This window comes from Notothenia rossii (genome assembly GCF_949606895.1).
Source record: "Notothenia rossii genome assembly, chromosome: 12".
In the NCBI taxonomy this organism is placed as follows: Eukaryota; Metazoa; Chordata; class Actinopteri; order Perciformes; family Nototheniidae; genus Notothenia; species Notothenia rossii.
In genome coordinates, this window is record NC_136911.1 from 3,598,416 (window position 1) to 3,621,974 (window position 23,559).

A 23,559-nucleotide genomic window follows, 5' to 3' on the forward strand; every position below is an offset into this window, starting at 1 on the left:
TGGCTCTGGCGTGTATTTCAACTACTTAGCATGTAGCCTCTGTTACACATGGTGTGTGTATTGTAACATACATGAAGCCTACAGTGAGTGATTTGTCACTTCCTAAACCTTTAATATAACCATATTGTACAGTATTTCTAATTGTACTAATGTAGTGGTGTTTTTGATAGCATTCTTTCAGTTTAATCAATTAATTCTGCACTATATTCTTATTATATTTATATTTCAACTGGATGAGATTGTACAGCCTGCTGTCTCTTATGGTGACCTCCACTGTGGTATTTTAAAGTCCATCGACCACAGCTGCAAACTGCAGGGGAGCCACATACAGAAGTGCACTAAATTATGTATAAATTCAATTAAACTTATATATAAACTCCCTTTTTCTTTGCAAGTTGCATTTTTTATTTGGCTAGTCAATTTGCTTTAAACGCATGATTGTGATGGTGTATATATTTTCCAATATTTGTATTTATTTGCCAAAAAAAAGAGGGATATATTAAGAGAGATTAAACCCTCTTTAATGGTCACACATGCAGAGCACATAGCACACACACTGAAATTTGGCCTCTGCATTTAACCCATCCTATACCAGGAGTCTAGTACTATCTATAGGGGGGTGTTCGGTGCCTTGCTCAAGGGTACCACGGGAGGGCAGGAGGTGAACTGGGACCTCTCCAAGTAGCAGTCCACACCCCATAATTTAGGTCTGGTCGGGACTTGAACCGGCGACCCTACAGCTCCCAGTCCAAGCCCCTACTGACTGAGCCACTGCCGAACTGTGAGTGCGTGAGTGATTGTGTGTTAAGTTAAGTATCCAAAGTAACCTGTTAGCCCATAATGCAAAAAAGGGCCAGAAATGTATCGTACACAGGTCTAAAGCCACACACTCACTCACTCAGAAACATAATGCATTCCCATTTAAAATGCTTACATCTAACCTGCACACATAAGAAACCTCTTCAGTGTATTTCCTGTATTTACCCTGAGTGTGAATGGGTGGAGAATGAAACTCCATTACAGGGACAGGTGGGGCTGGCAGAGATGGATGTGTGTGTGGAGATTATAATGAATGTGACGTGATATAGTTCTCAGATTAGATCTGGTTTGATCATCAGGTAAAAATAGATCAGTCAACGGCAGATCATTACCGATAATTACTTCCAAATGGTTGGCTATGTGAGATATTATGAAATAACTCTGGTTAGTGATGGCCAGTTCGGGGAACTTCATGAGTGTCCGTGTAAAATAATTACATTGAATTGATGAGGTAAAGGAGAGGTGTGTTATAAATTATCTTTTTTTATACTTGACAGATTTGATTTAGGTATTCATCAAGCATTGCTAGTGATTTAGTTTCATGTATATCAAATGATCAGCCTAAAATCCTCTTATAATCATCCCCGTATGTTTGTGTTTTTATGATTAGCTGACAAACATCACGTATTAAAAGCTGCAGGTGAGTGTGAAGTGCCTTGCTCAAGGACACTGCAGAAAACATCCCTGCAGAGGCTGTTTTTTAGGAGAGAAATCAGGAAGATCAGAGAGAGAGGAGGAGCTGCAATCACGATAAATGAGCGAACAACAAGCATGTAAAGAGACCTGGGATTTCTCCTCCGGCAACAGCTGTTAAATGGTATAGACCCGTAATACTGTGTGTGTGTGTGTGTGTGTGTGTGTGTGTGTGTGTGTGTGTGTATATATGAGTGAGCCCTCCCCCTCCCCTGTTCATCCACCTATCAGCAGGCCTCATTTATTATGCAGACTGGAGACCCCTGGGCTGTAAGGGAAGGCTAGTGTGTGTGTTTTCAACTAGAGCGCACACACACACACACACACGCAGGCACGCAGGCACGCACGCAAGCACGCAGCTGATTCAGTTTCACTGATGGGGGAGCCGAGAGAGCTTTAAAGGCTGTGTGTGTGTGTGTGTGTGTGTGTGTGTGTGTGTGTGTGTGTGTGTGTGTGTGTGTGTGTGTGTGTGTGTGTGCGCGCGTGTGTGCAGGACTTGTTGCATAAACCGCGATGAGATATTAGTCCTGTAAAAGATGGCGGTGATGTTTTCAAGGGGTTCAGAAGTGTGTGTGTGTGTGTGCATCACGCAGACCTTGAAACACACACACACACACACACACGCACGCACGCACGCACGCACACACACACACACACACACACACACACACACACACACACACACACACACACACACACACACACACACAGGAGCCGTCTGCTAACTTGTATCTCTGGTGTTTCTCTTCAGAGAGGGAGAACAAAAAGGGCTCTCCTGGTGAACTGTAAATGTATTTCAACCTGAAAAAACATCCGTGGACACAAGAAGCCTTAATGCAACATGTGTAAAGAATTTATTACAGAAATGACATCTTAAAAACAGCTGTGGCATCAAATATAAGACATGAAAAGCAGAGTGGTTCTATAAGGTTCATTTTAACAAAGAGAGAGGCTGATTTGATTCATTCAGTAACAAAAAATAGATTTTTCTGATTGAATGCTAACAGTTTTTAGTGTTGAACCATAACTCTCCAATTAGATGTGAAAATGTAAAATAAATTCTAATTATTGAAAGCTTAGTGGATTTGTACACATACCTATAGTTCCATTTAATGCTACTTTATACATTTAATTAACCACAGTTCAGAGGTTAATATTGTCCTTTCACCTTTACATTTATCTGGCAGCAATTGAATAAAAAACATTTATTTGGGAACTGTTATATAAAAACATAAAATCTTATAACATAAGAGGCATTCATTGCAGCATCAACAGTGTCTTCTTCTCTTTTTCCATTGCACCAAAAAACATTGACTTTTTCCCCTTATTGATTAAAATAATCCAATATTTAAACAAAACATTATAGAAATCTAAAATATTATAAATAGAACAAACTACATTTCCCATGAACACGCAATTAATACCAATAATATCAGACGTAGTGGGCCTGCAGAGTGCTTTTACTTGATTATGATTTGAACTGCTTCACTTTTATCTGTAATTGGGTATTTGTATTAGTTTACTTCCTTTGGAGTGAACCTTGATACTGTTAGAACTTTTACATAGTGATAAAAAGGACTCACACTGTGTAACTGAGCCTATGTTCACCAGACACCCACGACATGTGTGTTACATAGAGAAAAGTCCCCATAATCCCCCCTCACATCATACATGATTACATCTGAGAATAACATAACTAGAAAGTATCGTAGAAGAGGTTTGTCTGCTATGAAAAAGTCTCCATTAGTCTCTCCGGTCTTTTGACGTGCATTAGTGGCACAATTATAAAAGCTGTGCAGGTCTAATCTTTTAAAAGTCCCAGGGTGACGTTGGAGATGGTCAGAGGAGAAGGGGAGAGGGGGATGGACGGGGGATAAAAGGAGGAAGGGGAGGAGAGAAACTCAATCTAAAGCACCAGGTGCACCTTTTGTCGACATAATCTCCCAACCCTTGAGACGGTGCTGGCCAACATACACCGCCTTTATACGTGCACATGCTCTTCCACTGGGGGTTTGGGTCCTGCGCTTGGCTTTAGGGTCGAATGTAAAACCCAGGTCACTCGCTACAGGAACCGGGAATGGTCCATTTTGATTTAGCCACACTTAGGTGGTAATCGATAGGACAAAACCTTTAACGCTGTAGTGATGAGAAGGATTTATTACAACAAGTGAACACAATTGAGGTCAAAACGTTGACAGCAATCAGGAGGGAAAAAAGAGAGGCAGGGGAAATGCTGTCAAATGAAAACCCACGTGTGAATTTATATTTCCGGCACAAGGGCTTTCTTGGAAGCAGTTTCCACTTTGACATCTACTTATAATGGAAGTAAATGTAAAAAAATCCCAAGCTTGTCGTCCCCTCCCCTTCTGTTATGTAGCCAAGATGGCGACTGTTGACGTTGAGAAGTTTCCAGCTCTAACTTTTTCCGCTTACCCACAGTGACATTCTTGTCAATGTGACCGCTTTACGCAGTCGAATGTGCGTGAGTAGGTACAGATGTACTTAAATTGAGGCACAACAATGTTTTATAACATTTCTATTTTAATATATTCTACTGGTAATACATGCTAAGTGTCACATGTTTGCAAAAGTATACCTTAAAAAAGGGGACAAATCACATTCTTAAACAAGATATGCAGAGCAGCAGTGGTTGAATGACCTATTGTGTGTGTAATGCGTGCGTGTGTGTGTTAGTGTGTGTGTTCTTACCCATTGTGGGCCTGCAGACATGTATTGATGCCTGTCAGTCCACAAGAAGGGAGTGGAAACAAAGTCTTTAGAATAGAAGCAGTTGTTGTTGTGCATGAAATGTTGGAATTGTACAAAAACACACCCTTGAATAACATTACAGGCCGGCTGCGTTAATCAATGGCTCTCACCACAGTGGATTTAAGCGGGCCGGGCTCCCCTTGTCCACAATCCCTCACCCGTCATCCCTTAAGCTCGACCCCTAAACTCCTGCGAAGCCTCGAGAAGGGACGAAGCCAAGGACGGAGCGGGCTGCTCATTGTGATTTAATCTCTCTCTACTGGCAGAACAAACATCAAATATGGCCTTCTTATCAGGAGCCGTGCTCTATCTATCTATCGCCAATCAATATCTGCTTCTCTGTGTGTGCAGGCTCGTATGAGTGTGTGTGAAAGAGGTCTCAAGGGCTGCGCTAACTAAGGTCAAAGATCAGCTACAACCCTCCAGCGTGAAAGGACAGATGTGGCCGGAGGGAAGCGAGATAAAAGAGAGGAGAAGAAGAAAGAAGTGAGAGAAGTTGCGTGTGTCCTAAACAACAGATCACAGAGAAGAAAGAACTGTTGTTATCATCGTTTCTGTTGTTTCTGCAGCAGGTAGAAGTCGGCCTCGGGCGGCGGGCGGACACCGGATCGTCTTACCTGAACAAAGCTCTGTGTCCAACCAGTTTCTTTTTTTAAGCGCACCTCCGACTTAAACTGTGACATCGTGGTGAAAGCCTCTTCATTAAGAGCTTCCTTCAGTCACAGGGAATAAGTATCATAAGGCGTTGGCTAGTTGTGCTTCCTGTTTGCAGCAGGGAAGGAGAACCAAATGTTCACACACGGGGGGAATTCAAAGATGCATGAAAAGTAAGTGTATGCATCGAGGAGGTGATATGACACTCTGCTCCTGTTCCCCATGAAAGAGTCCATAAAGCTGCAAAATGCTGCAGCCGGCTGCCATTTCTGTTACAGATAGATGGAGAGAGACAGAGAGGGGGGGAATCCTTTGTTCTGTCAAGGACTTAACACAATCAGAGTGTACAGTGTGTCAGGAGCGCACAGGCATATATCAACTTCAATCTCTTTTTAATGAAAAATCCTGCCCTCTCTAATATGTGCAAATTAACCTCTTCTCCTCCCTCCCTCCCTCCCTCCCTCCGTCTCTCACTCCTCCCCTCCTGCCATTTCCCCTCCTCTCTCCCTCGCAGAGGCCCCTCGACTCCCGGTCCCTCTCTTCTCCCTCTGTCCCCGTCCTTTCTCCTCTCGCAGTGTTTCGCTTCACTTTCACCAATTTTTCCATGTCTCTCCTTTAGGGCCGGAGAAGAAGAGAGGCATTGATAGAGACTCTTGCTTTCCATTAACTTGTTGCTCGAGCCACCCAACCCCCCACGGCAATTATCTGGATCTAAAAAATAGATAAATAAACATCCAAAGTCCAGATTGAAAATGCGCCCTCCATCCCTCCGTCCTTCCCCTGCTCTCTGGGTTTCGTCTCTCTGTTCTGCGGCCCAGATGAATCATGCCGTTACGCTGATTATCCTGATGAGTCGGTCAGATCCTCGCCTTATCATTCTGCACATGCTGATTGTAATTTAGAAATTACACCTAATGACGCATTTTTTTTAAACAGCGGCCGCTCTGTGCTGCCAGCTCCTCGCTGCTCGCTGCCCTAATGGATTTTCTGGTATGGAATCCATTTTTACCCCCCTTCTGCCCTGCAGGGGGTCCAGCTAGCCAGGCCCTCCCTCCCTCCTCTCTCTCACCACCTCCCATATCCCCTCCCCTCCTCCATCTCTCCCCCACTCCCTACTCCACTAATTGGGGGTGACTGGTTTTGGTGAAAAGAAGTCATAATCATTGTTTCTGCGGCTAATTCAAGTGGTTAAGTGAACGGGATCAGCTTGCACAACGAGGAAATGAGTATGATTAAGTTTACTTTTTATTTTTTGAATAAGAGCTAAAGTGCCCATTTCCTTTTTATGGTTTTGTTTCAAGTTTCTGAAAGTTTAACCTCACATAAGATAAATGCATATGTTGAGGTTTTAAAGCATCTACAGAATTCTTCATTGTTTTAATGGGGGATTAAGATGACAAAAACAACTTTGTTTCAAATCCCGAATATGAGCTATAAATAAAGAGTAATTGTTTCTTAAAGGGTAAATAGAATAAAAACATCTCATAATCAAACCTCTCTATATATTAGAGGAGTGGGATCCCTTGTTTTGGGGGATTTAACCTGTCCTCGCAAACACCTGTATGATGTGTGTGTTTCAGAAGCATTTTTGCAGAAATGGGACATACACACACACACACACACACACACACACACACACACACACACACACACACACACACACACACACACACACACACACACACACACACACACGTACCATGTATACATCACTTCAGGGGACATTACATTGACTTACATGCATTTCCTGGAGACTTATCCTAACCTTAACCATAACCAACACATGCCTAACCCTAACCCTTACCCTAACCCTAATCCTAAACCTAACCAAGTCTTCACCCTAAAATGAATGATTCCCCTCATGGGGACCTCCAATTTGTCCCCATAAGGGAAGCCAGTCCTCACATGTGACTTCGTAAACAGATTTAGGTCCCCACAAGTATAGTAATGCTAGGCCACACACACACACACACACACACACACACACACACACACACACACACACACACACACACACACACACACACACACACACACACACACACACACACACACACACACACACACACACACAACACACACACATGCAAATCAAAGCCATCAACAGCTTGTGATGAAGTGAGACGTGGTGGCATAAACAGTGTGTGCCGTTACCATGGAAGCCACTTTCACCTCCCAGGCCGAGAGAGACAGGAAACACAAAGGGCCGACGAGACCGAGAGGAGAGACAGAAAAACAGACAGACAGACTGACACACACACAGACACACAGACACACAGACACACACACACACACACACACACACACACACACACACACACACACACACACACACACACACACACACACACACACACACACACACACACACACACACACACACACACACACACACACCTACACACAGACACACAGACACACAGACAGTCAGTGTGACTGAGCTCTCCTTCAGCTACATTTAATAGCTTTTCAAACTAGCTGTTTCACTGTGTCCTTCCCCTGGGAAAGACACACTGTATTCAGCACATATTTATTTGTACAGTAGGAGTTCCAAAGAAAGGGAAAAGTTCATTGAAAGGCTGTGTAATAGCTGGTTTAACAGGGACATCACTACGTACAGAGGGGTTTTGATGCCACGTCTGTCGCTGTTTTGGCCCTTTTTCTTTCTATTTCCTGGTTCTACTGCTGCCTTTACACTCCTCTTTTGCTGGCTGGTGGCAACATTTAGTTTAAGAAACAGAACGTTTACCTTACAAATGTGTGAAAAGTCCCATTGTATGGGAACGTGTAAATGAGAGGGAAACTGTGCCTCCAATTTCCCACCCTCAAGACCATGTGACATTTCCTGGAAGATGGCGTCATGGCCGTGTGAATGAAAGCAGTCACTTTGCAGGGAGAAGCACGTTAAAGGTTATGTCCATTTTACGAAAAGCCCTGGAAATAATCACAAGATGATATACTTATCTTCCAAGTGTCTTTAATATGTCATATTTTACAAGACCATTAAACCAAAACACCACCTTGTCCGCTCTTTTCGTGAAAAATAATAAGAGAAATATGCTGCGTTCCTGTCATTTCCTACCATTGCAGATGCATTTGCGAGCCTCAAACAAGATTTGAAAGCTCACTCAGCTAGAACTGGAACATCTCTGGCTGTATTTCCTGCATTGCACTGAATGTCCACTTCACTCCCCAATTTATAACAATCACGGCCTGTTGCAGGAAATTGAACACGGTGACCTGGTCCGACAGAGACTCACAAGCAAAGGAGAACTCTGGATATCTCAGAGACACAAATTACAAATGTTCTTCCTTTATACTTTATAAATGATTCATCTTAGGTAAATGGAAACCTGTATCCTTTTAATCCAGCTCATTTTCTCCCTCAGAGATATAACAGAAGGTTACAGGCTGCATACAAATTGGAAAATAATTAGCTTAGCTTCAAAAGAGAAAATGAGAATTCATGCTTATGGAACAAGATTTCCTTTAAGTCTATCGGGTCACTGGTGGCTTTCTATGCAATCAGGGGTTTTGCATGTTGGGATTTTTTGTCTAGTCCACTTAAAAATGTGATTGGTGCGGAGAGAAAGAGTGGACTCCATACCTTCTGAGGAAAGGTCGCACATGTGAGGCCGCTGCAGCGAACCCAGCTTTCAAGTTGTTGCCGGGGAGGCTACAGGAGGTAATCAGAGGAAAATATGTCCTCTCCTCCTCCTCTTCTTTTAGACCTCCATTAGACCAGCCTGCCTCTGTCTGGGAAAATTGATTTCTCCCTCCCCTCCTCCTCTCCTCTCCTGTTTCTCCTCTTCTTTTTTGCGTCTCAGGTTCCATTTGAGGCTTGTTTATCCACTCTCAAGAGCCGCTTTTGTGAGGCAGAGAGAGGGAAAAGAGAATAGTTGGGCAGGTTGTTCACACATATACTCCCCCAGCAGCAGCAGCAGCCCCCCCATCTCTGTCACCTGCAGACACACAGAGGCCTGTCGTTTTCCCCTCCTCATCTGCCTAATCCTTTCCTTCCTCTCATGTTCTCCCTCCATCTCTTCCTCTTTCTGTTGCTCTTCCACCAGCCCTCACACATGCATCCCACCCCCTCTCTTGGAGCCAAGTCTTGGATCAATGCACCATTGATTTTCCTATCAATGAACATTAGTATGGATCAGACTGCTGCTTGCACTGCCCTGTCCTGAAAACTGAACACACACATGCACGCTCATGCACATGCATTGCATACGTGCACGGGAGGGCGCCTGTTGCCACAGGGAATCCAGATTTCATCACTGCTCAGCCACGAGCACTAAAAAAGGACGAGCTGTGGACAAAGGGAGAACAGCAATGGAAGTAAAGGGGGGTGGGATTGATAAAAGAGAGGTTCTAGTTGAAAGCACAGGAGCCAATCAATGAAAGGAGTGACAGAGAGGAAGGAAATGAAATCAGACTGAGCAGAGTTAGTGTTTGTCTCGGCGTAAAGGAAACCGTCATCGGTCAACTGCCTGCTAGTCGATTCTCTGCAGAATAATTCAGTCTGATTGGCACCCGGCGCAGGCTGCTGATCATGACAGTGAATGGATGCATGCACTTTAAACACCTTTGGGTGTCTTTTCTCTTCCTCGCTCACACACACACACACACACACACACACACACACACACACACACACACACACACACACACACACACACACACACACACACACACACACACACACACACACACACACACACACACACACACACACACACACACTCCTCTCTCACCCTGTAATGGGCTCTCTGAGTCAGGTGGAGATTGACACTTTTCTTTCTGCTGTGCTCCTTTTGTGTCCAACATTGTATTCATTCCACACAAACCGACGGCGGCCTCACATTTCTGCACCCATCAGCTACATTTTGTATCACCAAACAATGAATCTGTGCTTACACTCCGCTCCGCCAATCTCCAATTAACTTTGCATTTGGAGGAAAGTGGAAGGAAGAGAAACAGCACGGAAAATATTTAAAATGTTCCATGCATGTGTGAATGGAAAACCTTATAAATGAATGACTATTTTATAGTATTGTATGTACAGTGTGAGGGAACTATGGTCCATCCTGAATCTCTCATAATTACTGTTTCCTTTGTCGAACCGAGGCAGAGAGATGCTGTGTGGACTGGTCTTGATGGAACAAAGAAACATCCTTCTTTGGGAGTGCTTGCGTGAAAGTTGATCCTCGGTTAAGACCCCACGTAGAAGGAAACTGAGACGCCTGAGGGCCGTCCTTCAACCTGCCTGATTGTAAAGTGTTTTAATCTGCGGGGGCTGCAGTGGACGCCTGCCTTTCCTCTGTTTACGGTTTTCTTTATTTTTTATTCAGCACACTTCACCATTAAGATGTGTGAATGTATTTGTATTGAATGTATGTATGGGATTTGTTTTTGTGAACAATAACGTGTGTTTCCCCATCTAGTTTATTTCTAGTATCTAACACCTTAATGGTATGAGCAGCATAATAATCCTCTAAGTGTCTCTGCTGCATAAACACAAAATAAGAAGTTTGAATATGCGTGTATGTGTCAGCATATGTAAGAGAGTTTAAAAGGTTGCAGCAACATTTGGACCATGTGTGATCTGCTGCCTAAAAATATTAAAGTATTCATTCTAAAAAGGGAGAAAAAGATTTCTCCTCATTGTCTTTCTGATTTTCTCTAGGTATTTACAGTTCACGTCTGAGCAAGCCTGAAATATAATTTAGTCTACAGGACAAAGCTTATATTTGTAAGGTTAATTGGTTCTTGAATGTGAAAACAGCCTTCAGGAATGAATAGGCTATGTTAGCTTTCACACCATGCCAAAAAAAACAGAGCGTGTTGGGGCTATTTCAGAGCACCCTAAAACATATTTACCAAAGCTTTTTCATTTTTAATCTAAACAATCCTTTTATGCTCAGCTGCCCTTTATATTTCTGCTGCAGCTATCAAACTAGCCTTGAGTTGAAATGTCTGCTTTTCCCCAAATATGCAAACAGAAAACAATTATATCTGCAGGTGTGTACCATTTAGTCCGGGCTTCAAAGACTGGACCCAACAACACAGATGACCTTGTAGAAGACGGACAAGACGGTGAGGAGAAATAGACATGATTGTTAATGCTTGATCTATGATATAAAGACTGTTCCTCCTTAACTAAAACTCCTCTGCACTGCCTGCAAAAATGAAAACACACACACACACACACACACACACACACACACACACACACACACTCTTGGAACAAACAGTCAACCTGTGGGAGCTGAGGGGGGGGGTCAGCAGATTTTTCTGGCAACATGTCAGCTGAGACTGTAACCTTTGTAACCACAAAGTTCAATTACTCACTTAACTCACTTTGATCCATAGCTCTGCCTGATTGAGGCTTTAACATGTGGACTGACTAAAATGAGCCTTCAGCAGGTCTGAATAAACCATTCAACAACAACAACAACAACAACAACACACACACAGTGGTGGCATTAAAAAAACCTTTTATATGGGCACAACATAAGGAAGATATAGCCTACGACTTTCAGACCAGCAGAAAAACAGTGATTAACTTCAGTGGTTTTACAATGCTACAAAACAGATGTTAAAACCGGATTGGCTTTTGTTAGGTTATGGTGAATTTATATAACATAGATACAATAAAATAAAGCTATTTAGTTGTATTTAACTAATGCTTTGTAGAGCCAAACAAGTGTTAAACTATAAAACACCCTCACAGCTTGCCGTCCTCCGGCAGCAGCGGGCTAAACATGGCCGGTCCACCGTGAAAATATTTCCGAAAAAACATCGTGTTTAATTCCTTTTAAACACTGTAGACACGTTTTGTTAAAGACATGTAATTGCTTAAATACTCTCTCAGTTTAAGACGTGCTCGGTGCGGAGCTGCAGTGCCGGGGAGCCGAGCACAAATCATGCGGAAATAGAGCTTCCGTCAGCGGCTACAGGAGGATCCGCAGCCGGCAGGAAGCTGCTTTTCACCGGCAGAGAGGAGGAGGAGGAACAGCTGCTGCTCCGGGAAACACCGGCAGCACCTCGTATTTACGTACCATAAAACACAACATATGCGCCTTATAGTAGGCCTGCCTATTTAAAAAAATCAATTTAAAATACCTGATGATAGACAGATTTGTATTCCAGCCTTTTCAAATGTGTCTGACACAAAACTATTTTTAATTAAATTATATTTGTATTATTTAAGAAGACTATAAAAAAGGGACTGTTGTTCAAAATGTTGATACAATTAATGGTTATACAAATACAAAAAATATAGTTTATAATTATGTTATTTTATCATAGCCTACATCTGTGACACAAGATACATATTCATGAGACTAATTAGTTGGCCAATTATATTTTATCCTTTATTAGCGGATAAGCCTTTGTTGAATTAGAATATAATATCGTATATTTTCATTTTTTTTTTAATATGCACTTGCAGCGCTGCACATATAAAAGGTGAACAGCAGGTTAAAGACTGTAAGCCCTGTTATTGAATCAGGTGATATTTGCATTTAATATCCCTCCGCCACACATCGGCCTCCCATATTGTAACTGTGACAGACAGGCTTTAAGGGGGGGGGCTGTAATTACAATCACGATGAACCCCCGAAAAGCTTTTATTGTCAGAATACACACACACACACACACACACACACACACACACACACACACACACACACACACACACACACACACACACACACACACACACACACACACACACACACACACACGGCGGCTATAGAAGGATCATTTTAGGTTATGGATGTATACATCTATACGTCACAAAACCAAGGAGCCCAGTCCACATTTTGGGCATTATCCAGTGACGGGAGCGCGCACCAACTCATATTGCGGTGGTGAATTAGAGCGGGCATGCGCACTGGTAGAGGTGAATGTTATCCATGCAAATTTCCATATATGTCCTGTCACAAGGGAGACCCCCCTCTCCTCCCCCCCTTACACACACACGCACACACACACACACACACACACACACACACACACACACACACACACACACACACACACACACCACACACACACACAAACACACACACAAACACACACACAAACACACACACACACACACACACACACACACACACACACACACACACACACACACACACACACACACACACACACACACACACACACACACACACACACACACACACACACACAGCCTCCCCCTCTCTCTCTCCCTCCTTTCTTTGTTCCCTCTCTGAGAGAAACCACACCACTGCCACCCAGCGGCCAACGAGGCGCGTGACCGTGCGCGCGTCCTCTTTGTTACCACCTACCGCCATGCATTTCCATCAAAGGGTATTAACAGAGCCGTCGGCACTTTCACAATTACACATTTGACAATTATAATCATGCACAATCACGTGTTTTACGCTTTGCCTGCAGGACTTTGCTTGCCTCTGCTGGAGTGTCCTTGAGCAAGACGCTGACCCCATGCTGACCTCTGGGGACAGGAGGTGGTGGGGGGGGGGGGGGGGGGGGGGGAGTTCGTCATCATCCGTGCTTCTTTCACCACCATATCTGACGGAGTACACATCAGAATGATTCAATAAAGAGGAGAATATGCTCTGCAGGACAATAATTTAATTAGCTCCATATATAACCACGTTAATGAGGTACTTAACAGGGAGACGTTAATTACAGATTCTATATGGCTCTTTTTTCTGCAGGGCGTCCTCTGTCTGCGCATTTAAGTGGGATTCATCAATCATATTGTTAATTCTCAGGCGATTATATGCTGATAGGCTTCATATATTTTTTATTTATGTCTTTATTGTGATTCAGTGTGATTTATGCATACAGTTCAAAAATAAGTTGTTCACCAAATAAAAAGCACAAGTGAGCAAAAGTCATGAAATATGATGATTAGTGTTAAAATAATAAATAATTAAAGCGTTATAAAAGCAGCAGGCAGTGCTTTCAGGGGGAGGGGATGGAGAGGGTTTTTTTTCCCAACAGGGGGCAGAATCACTCTGCAAAAAAAATCTCTTTTTCTCCAGCACATGTGCATATACACACACTCACACACCCTCACACACAGCACTCAGGCATTGCTTTGGGATCTGTTGTTTTTATCTGCAAGCAATTTTCACCTCCTACCAGCTGCCTTAAAAATTACCCTTAAACAGCCAAATCTGATCCCAGCGGCTGTTTGTTTGTTCAACAAATAAACTCTTGAACCAGATCAGAGGAGTGTAGATTAGTTCCAGGGTTTATCATCTGTTTTAACAAATGAAGCTGAAATTACTTTTAAAACGTGGTTGAACAGACGATGCTTCACAAAGGGAAAAAGGCCAGTCTTTTCCTCCAGGGATCTTAAATAATTCTCCTCTGGTTACTGTTGGTGGTTGTGTTATAAGCTAATAACCAGATATGAATCACGATGGATTCAGTGGTTATTCCTCCTCGGGGCCTCATTGTTACATGGAGGTCCTGACCCCGGAGCCGGTGGTTTGGGAGATGTGGTTTCATGCTCCTCCATGCTTAATTAAGTTGTAGTTATATTCTGGATGTACGGAGCTTTTTTAGACTGCATCGTGGCATAAGGCAAATGCATAGGCTAGAAAATATTTTGTACGGTTAATTTTAATTATATATAATATATAGGCTACATTGTGCATATTTCTAGTAACATTTCATATTTGCCAACAACATTTTTTGATTGTAGATCGACCAAAACATGCTTAAAAAATTATATTTGCCCCACTGACTAAAGATAAAAAGCTGCTGCAGTACAAAATAAAACTTTAGTTGTAGTTTAGTTAGGCTGCATCTCACAAAAAGCAGTCAGACACTAATTTATATTAAATGCTGCAGACTGGAATAGGATGGTGATAATAGGTGGATTTATTGGCGTCACTTCAAACCAGACTATCCCATGCATTACATAACCACAGTTTAGGGATTACGTGTTAACGTCAACATGTCAGACTAAACGTTGTTACTGAATGTCTGTGATATTTGCGTATTTACGCAGCGTATTAGACTGGAGCATTCATATTGATTGTAGCATAGGTTGCAGAAGTGAAGCCTACTGTTTTTATTTATTTATTCTCCCATAACATCCATTCAAAGCGTTATAGGGTAGTGTTTGGTAAGGCAACACTTAAAACGCCCGTGTCCTAATTCACGTTATTTGCCAATGACCGTAATTCGCATGGGAGAAAGTTTTCGAATACACTCAGGTATACCCGGATTATGCTACAGGCGGAAAAAGGAAAGGTAAAACATTGGATCATTGGACTAGAGAGTATTGAATCAGGCAAACAAATGGTAGGTTTCTTTATCTCCTACATCAAAAACGTGCAGTTTATTTGACTATGAGTGAATTTACGTCTATCCCAAATGGTGGTTGCACTGTAGATAATAGCATTCAGATGAGCTGAGGAGCTGAACTATTCAAATACATAAAACACGATAATTAAATGTTACAACTAACAAGATGAGAGTTAGGGTTTTTAAATTAAATAACCCATTAGGAGATTTTTTTGAAATGTCACCAGTCGTCTGTTATTTTGGAGAAGATGTAACATTATGATCTTGTATAAGTGTAAATTGTAAAGTGAGGACACTGTAGGTCAGGTCACTTCCACACTCGTAGAAATCACTTTGCAATAAGGACCTTATCTTATTCCCACTAATCTGTATAACAACATATAATGGTTGAGGTGGTGACCCCCGAGGTCTGCATGCATGTAACTCGTGTTAATGTTGGAGAGCAATATACTGCGACAATGCAGAATTATATTAATAATCTAAAATAGGTTTTGTTGTTAACAGCTGTGATTCATTTGAGTCTTTCACGTTACCGGCATCTCTCCAAACGGCAACAATCCGCAGAGGCTGTCAAGAATGAGAACAAGCCACCGAGACAGACAACAGACACTGGCCTCGACTGTCAGGCAGATTCACAAATGATTACATCATGCAAAAATCAGTTAGCACACTTTTCAGATTTGCATTAGTTATATTTTGGAAAAATAAAAACAGGGCCAGCAGAAGAACGGTAGAAATGTGAGTCAGATCGTGCCTTGGGGTTACTTTAAACCCGAGCTTACAATTAATTATATTGACAAGAACATTAAAAGGTGAAAAATCCCTCCTTGTCACATCGCTGTCTTATAATCAGCTGTTGAAAATATGCTCCATTGTTGTTGAAAATGCACACATTTTCCAAGGTCATATTACTGCAGAGCCCTCTTAAAGGGGATGTTCCAGTTTGCCATCGTTAGCACGAAGAGACAGTCAGTGGCGGGAAATAAAACTTAGACTAAATTGTTTCTTCCTCTGCATGTAAGGATTCACCTGAACACAAAACAGAAAATTGGAATAAAATGTAATGTAATGTGTATTTTTTAATAGGGACGGAGATCAGCGTGCGTTTATATTTGCAACGCAGCAGAGGCTCTCCAACATCACTTCACCTGCAAGAAAAGCTTTATAGGATTTACAGCTCAGGTGAAATTAACTTTATTCCCCCATAACGCAACACTGTAAACCTTTATTCAAATATCCGGCAACTTCTGGCTTAGCCTACACATGACTCTTTTGTTTTGTTTTGACAGCTTTCATACGTCAATAGGACACAAGCTGAGAAACTAGAGGGTCGATCGTGCATCTTTGAAAGCTACAGGACATGTTAAAGCATAAATGTTAAAAAGGTTAAAATGCAGTGGTAAAGTTAGAAAATGATCCGCATTCTGACATTTATTGTGTAATCAGAATAATGTGTTTCCTTTCAACTTTAAGAGGGATCATAATAATGTAAAGAAAACAGCCTGTTTTGTTCAATAGATTAGGAGAGGGGTGCATTGAAAAGATACTGCAGAATAGGAGGTTACTGTTTATAGAAAGGGTTCATTTATATCGGCAGTTATTCGATTTTCAAACTGAGACAGGCTTTTATTTTGAAAGAATTATTAAAACGCTGCATAATGTAAGGATAATGGGTTACACGGCAGAATATGACTAATCATAATGTTTGGCATTGCGTTCAGTGTGTGTGACTGGGAGACATGTCAAATATAAATCAGGTTTATGGAGCAGTTTCACTTAGAAAACAAATATTCTGATTATGTAATAACAAGACGTGAGAGGGGACTCAGCAGGGGGGAGCACAGGAGGAGAGGCATGTCTTACAGCATGTCTTACAGCTGGGAGAGAGTGAAGGATAACCTATTTCACAACCGACCTGCAGCCGGGATGGACTTTGGACAAAGCGCGAGTCAGAGGTCAGCGCGAGACTGCAGCGCGTGGCCGGGACAGAGATAGCAGCTCCTCTCTTAATGAACGATCTGTCTGAAATTATGGTTTATAAAAGTGATGCAGATAGCCGACAAAAGGCAACGTTTAAAAACAATATATCGTTTTCCCTGCTTTATCCCGTTAGTTTCTGCTGGAGGAAACCTGCTCTTACGAAAATAAGTGAAATCACTGCGACCTCTTGACACTGATGGGTCATGGTCGTATCAATGTTTAATATCGAGCCATGCAGGTGTGTAAAATACATAAAGAGCATATATATAAGTAAATATTAAAAATAATTAAGGTACTACAAAACATTTGCCACAGAGGGGAGAGCTTTTAAGAACTGCTTGACAGAATCCGTTTTTCCCATGGAGCATCAATATCCCATGCAACATTTCATATGACATTAGATACATTATTTGTAGTTTTTCCAAACTTAGTGAACAGTGAAAATCATTGCAGTCAGCAACAAAATAAAACTGAACTCATGCAGTAACCTTCAAGATATGGGTTACAAGTGCACTTTGAATAGAATAAAACATGTTTACAACTTAAAATACAGTACATGCACTTAGACAACAAATAGGTCTTCAGTTGTGATTTAAAATACCCTAAAGTAAGAGTTTTAGTAGCCTACATCTACAAGCAGCATAATTACAGTACATAAAAACAATAAAACAGTTGTATTTTTTATGCAAAAGGGAATTTCCTTTCTTCTTATGGTTTGTTGTCACAAGGTTTCTGTCTAGACTGCAGAACAGACTGATTACATGTTTTCTCCTGACATGATGGAAATGTAAAAGTGACCTCCTCTGCTCACTAACAGGCAGGGAAGTTCCCCTTGTGAAAAACACCAGCATGCAGATGATTAATATGGAGAATCAGGTCAACATGATGACCAAGTGCACAGGCCCTGTAGTGATAAGTGCAGCAAAACCACAGAGACAATGATGTGGGGATTAAAAGGGTGTGAGCTGCCTTCACTCGGCAGAAATGAACATTGGAAGTACAAAGTATTTATGAATCCTTTACACAACATCTCAACAATCCCCATCTGTTTATCCTGGTCTATAACAGGGAAATAGGACACTATGCTCAGTTCTGCTTTGCTTTATGAGAAGAGAAATGACTCACTTAAATAAATAACTACTGAGTTAAACTGTAACATGCTTAATGTGGTAAAGCCATTAGTAAAAGAGAGACAATGCTCTTGAAATTAATCTGTAAAGTGGCCGGTGTTTTCTTCTCTTACACCAGCAGGATGTAGGCTGCAGAGTTTCTACACAACTCTAACGCTCTAATTAATAATCACTTGGTTTCACTTCATCTCCTGCTTCAACAGAAAACCACAGATTTCTGGTTTCATCTCTGCAGTAAAAAGAGTGTCCTCAGTGTTATCTTGGCTTCATGAGTGACATACATCGATAATGCACTATAGAGCTAACTGTACGAATAGATATGTGTATGGGTCAACATACATTTACATTAAACAGATGAAGATTATAAGATTTCTATATAACATTTTACCACAGTGTAGACATTGAGCAAAGACCTGGATATATATTAAGTGGAAGTTGGCTACCAAATTATTAGCATAATGTTTTTTTTTAATTCTGCACAATGGCCCAGTTAAGAATAATACAATATTATTTAATTGGAAATAGTGCTTTGATGTGTTCATCCTTTAATGCTACAGCTGAGCTTCTACTTCTACTAAGTAAAACATATGTTAACCGATATATCCATTTGTATTATATTTTGTATTATTAATCTCTATATAGCCTATAACATAATTCAAGAATTTTAGTGCAGTTAAAGTAGAATAGTTGCCTGTGAAGAGTAAAATAGGGAATAGAAGGAAATGGAAATACCCCAACATTGTAATAAAGTAAGCTTACTTAAGTACATGTAATTACTGTCCACGAAGTCCATTAGATTTTTAGTTTTCAGTGGGATAAGATAAGATCTTTATTTATAGGGAAATTCGGGTGTAGCAGCAGAATGAGACAGAAAAGCCCCCCCATCTGTTTCAGTGTGGTCATTACACATGCAGATGTAACTGCAGAGACATAGCTCTCAGTCTGTGGAGCACTAACAGGAAACATCGCATGGAAACCAACACATAAACTCCCAAAAGACCAATCCCCTCCCCATAAATATCGCTCCCAAACCTTCCTCTGGTCGACCCCCAGGGATTTCGCCCCGTGCTGCTCCACCACACGCTGATCAGCTGATCTGTCACGTGGTGTGGCTCCGCCTTTTGCAAAATGGAGTTGTGTGAGTCTGTGCAGAGAGGGCTGCAGCAGCTCGCGGACCCCTCGGTCTTCATCACGAGCTGCTACCGGGAGCTTGTGGAGGTCTCTTACCGGAGCCTGCTCTCCCCTCAGGCGGACCCCGGAGTCCTCGGTGAGCCGCCGATTCTGGCGCTTCTGTCCCCATCGCAGCTTCCGGTTTCTCCCCGAGTGGAGGAGCTGCCTAGGTGTTTGCGGGTTTCTGCGGCTCCGAGTTGTTTATGTTGTCTAAGCTACATGTTATATGTAAGATCTGTAAGGAGAGGATTGGGTCATTTGCCAGTCTTAAGCTCTTATTAGTCATTTCTGCTGCTGCCTGCTTTATATTCCTCTGGTTCCCTTTGTCATTCAAACGGTTCCACTCAACACATTAGAAACACCATGTTGGACTATTTCAATCAACATTAGTCCAAACTGATGATGGGGACACATCCGATTGTTAACAGCTAGTAGCAGGTCTTTCCTAAATGCATATTGACAGCAGACTTGCATGCAATACAGCTCCTACTTTGTCATGGCTGCTGCTTCGGTTGTTTTCTCCATGTTTTGTCCAACTTCTGCAGCATTCCGACTCTTCATAATGGCAGAATTATATAGAAAGTGCAATGTTCACCATGCAAACAAACAAAGGACCCCTGGCTGATGCAGCTGAGGGGCCCATTCACATGCAAATCATGATTGATTTCCATTCTGCACGTCAATCTGGAGAGTATGGATCGCACATCCTTTTATAGGAGTTAAACGCGTCTGTCGTGTCCATGGAGAATATATAAAGTCCTCACAGTGTGTTTGTGTTGCAGATCAGGCCGAGCTGAAGCAGGTGGAGCGGATCGCGCTGAAGCAGAGTCACACTGCAGCCACCACCTTCATCCTGGAGGCGGTCAAACTCAACGCAGACAAGTCAACCATAAGGTGAGAGGTTTCCTGTAAAGCTGCTATAGAACCCTGCACGTGCTCAAAATACACTCATTAGGTTTGTGGCTTTGAAAAGTGCTCATATCACAATGTGACAGAAGAAAGCCTGTTGCTCTATGTTCAGTATTTATAGAGTTAGCAGAGACATCTCCCTCAGATCTTTACAACAAGATAATGAAATATGTAAAATATTCTCTTATTAGGGAAATATAGTATATAAAATAAACGCTGCAAAGCAATTTGATTCGGATTAGGTCATAGTGTTATTAAAGTCAATTACTAATGTGTTTTGAATGTTAATACCAAATGTTATGTGTTATGGGATGTCCTTTTAAATAAAAAGTTTAAAAAAAGGTTTTCTTGAACAGCATATGGATACAAGTCTTAATAAGTAATGTCAGGTTTGACATATTAGTTTAAGTGGTTATTATATCACACCTTCTAGCAATTTTCCAAATGCATTTTCTTAAACGTTAAGCATTTTAGTCATTAAAAACACCCAAAGGGGTAAATACATTTTAATCACTAGAAATGAAAGCAGATATTTTGAAGGTGTCCAACAAGCACCTTGCAGCTAAAGAATATTTAACACTTCCAGGAATGTATTTTTATTATTTTGTTTTCTTTTTTTACTCCCTTAAAAACCCATCTTTTGAATGTTCTTGTAGTTCCTCATGTTCTAAAACTACATTTGAACTGTGACTAAACCTTTTGGACAATGGAGACTTGAACATGTAACTGAGGGCTGGTGTGTTTGTTATCCTGCTTCTTTTTTAGGACGGATAAACATACATGTGGTAAAGTTATATTGCCAGTGTCCAAAAATGTGAAATGTTGCTGTTTTTAAAGTTTGCTATTTTTTGGGTGAAATATAATAACATGTTTTTTGGTTCTTGCAGCTCCTGCCTCGAAGAGCTCACATTCAGTGCAGAGAGAATAGACATGTTCTATGAAGCACATCAGGTGACAGTTCAAACAACATTACATTATGTAGAAATAAATCATTTTGTTGCTGATTTGCTCATTTATACTGGATTTGTTTTACAGAAACATAAAAAAAAACTGGAGCGACTGTTAGCAAGGTGAGTGTCATTTGTGGAGGTTATTTTGAGTTGTGTTATCCAAACTGAATATATCTCCAGGATTGAACTGGGTCATGAGATTTTTTGTAGAGATTAAAATTAAACATTGCATAATTTTTTTTACAATTTAGCTCAGAATGGTTCACTGATCATCAAACTTTCTATTTTTTTTGTTATTCAACTCCACTGATGATTAATGACATCAGGAGTGGGGGGAGACGCACGGAGCGAAAGCAGAGAATATCTTCAAATAGTTTTGATGCAGTCTCAAATACCTGGCAAAGTTGTGATATTATAAAAGGAAGAGCATGGAAGTTGTTGCTTCAGCCCAGTGAGGAGCAAAGAGGGTCAAAAGGGACATGGAGTGATTAATTGCAATGTAAATGTTTTATGACCCTCTTTAAACAAACGCTCTTTGTGAAAGAGAAGCTTTGTCTGCAAACGGATTTGAAAACAGTTGCAAAGAAATGTTGGATTTATAAAAATAAAGTTTCTGCACCTCACAAAAAGTATGACCAACAAAACTATAAACGGGGTTAAATAACTCCTAATGGATATTTCTAAAATACTAAAAGCGAGATGGATCTGGCTAAAAATGCTCAAATCAGAGGAGGTTAGGTCAGAACAAATTTCAGCTTTTTCTCTTACAAATTAAGAAGAAATTATACATTAAATTATGTTTAATCTAAGTATTTTTCTGTCCCCTCCCCCCATAGCATAGGAAGGTGTCCCCCTCATATTAACGATGTGTCGTGGCGTCTTCAATACCACGTGAAGGTAAACACTATTTCGAGCACGTCTATTTTTTGACGCACAATTTCTTGCTCCAAACTAAAATGTTGTTTCCCCGACAGAACAATCAGGTCGATAAGGTCAACGAGCCTTTCTACTGCATTGCCTTGAACACTGAAGTAAGACTAACACCTTTTATGCATATCCTACACTTTCCTTGATTTTTATATATGCATATGTTTGGTGCGTTTCTGTGCGTAAAACAACGATCTTGTTTGTTTCCTTTTGTCAGAATGAAGGATCCCCGGAAGATATAAACTTCACATGCACAGTGGAGCAGCTGCAGGTATAGAGGAAGGGTTTATTTCCTGTCACTGTTATTCCAGAATGACACCGTGTTGCAGATGCCTGAATAGCTTTTACGCACAACATGCAGCATGTCTACGGGAAAGCAGAAGTGAAAGTCGAGTCACGGAGCTTTTTGCAATTTTCCTCTTCAGTCAGGACAACTTCCAAAGAAAAGACATGTTATAAATGCATCATATCTTCGCGATCAAATACTTGCTGCAGCAGAACATTTCATATGCAACGTAGCCTACTGTCCCCGATATAGTGATGCATCAAGTTGTTAAAAATGGGCATTTTGCATCGTCACTGGATAATTGACAAGATAACCAAGTTCCAGTGTGACTTTGACTGTATGATGCTTTCTGTTTGTGTAAAGTGAGAGCCGACCAGTATTTAAATCACGCGTGCAGCAATCATATTCACGATGCAAAATATTTGGTGAATTAAAATCGACATCGAGTCTAAATAAATCAGAGACAAGTCGGAAGGAATCAAACAATCTGCACGCATGTTTACTTCTTATTTGTCATAATTCGTAAATGTTAGTCTACTTTTTAAATCGTTTTATTTTTGGCGGACCTGTTCTTGTTGAAAACGATTGCCTGTTTGCAGGATTTGGTGGGGAAGCTGAAGGACGCGGCTAAGTGTGTGGAGAAAGCCAGTCAGATGTGATGCCGGTGTCCAGTTTCCTCGCATGTTTCTGCTCCACAAAGCACTGAACCTCAGCAGCTCCAGCGCACTGCTTTCCTCTTTGTAGCTTCTTTTGTACCTGAGATTGACAAGACGTGTATGCATGCGAGACAATTATCATTCCAGCTTTTGTGTTTCAAATAAAACTGAAAAAAAATACATTAAAAAATCCACTTTCTGCTTTGAATAATTCCACGGGTTGATGTGCGCACACTGTCTAAAAAACGCTACATTTAGTGGGGATTTGTTTAACTTTATTATTCAATTGAGGC

At 41.3% G+C, this 23,559-nt stretch overlaps 1 protein-coding gene across 1 annotated transcript; it reads left to right on the plus strand.

The window, feature by feature from the left end:
- Nucleotides 1-19,431: 19,431 nt before the first annotated feature.
- Nucleotides 19,432-23,456, plus strand: commd3 (COMM domain containing 3). The gene is made up of 8 exons (XM_079661111.1): nucleotides 19,432-19,635; nucleotides 20,321-20,432; nucleotides 21,335-21,398; nucleotides 21,483-21,517; nucleotides 22,234-22,294; nucleotides 22,372-22,428; nucleotides 22,542-22,595; nucleotides 23,210-23,456. Exons 1-8 carry the CDS (start codon nucleotides 19,497-19,499, stop codon nucleotides 23,267-23,269), a joined length of 582 nt encoding a protein of 193 aa, XP_079517237.1. The 5' UTR covers nucleotides 19,432-19,496; the 3' UTR covers nucleotides 23,270-23,456.
- The last annotated feature ends 103 nt before the right edge of the window (nucleotides 23,457-23,559 follow it).

What these genes read in the sequence shown, in the direction of transcription:
- commd3 (XM_079661111.1), top strand. Translation starts at nt 19,497, where the DNA reads ATGGAGTTGTGTGAGTCTGTGCAGAGAGGGCTGCAGCAGCTCGCGGAC. An exon ending in GGCGGACCCCGGAGTCCTCG is followed by an intron (nt 19,636 to 20,320) that starts GTGAGCCGCCGA and finishes TTTGTGTTGCAG; the next exon opens with ATCAGGCCGAGCTGAAGCAG. An exon ending in CTGGAGCGACTGTTAGCAAG is followed by an intron (nt 21,518 to 22,233) that starts GTGAGTGTCATT and finishes CTCCCCCCATAG; the next exon opens with CATAGGAAGGTGTCCCCCTC.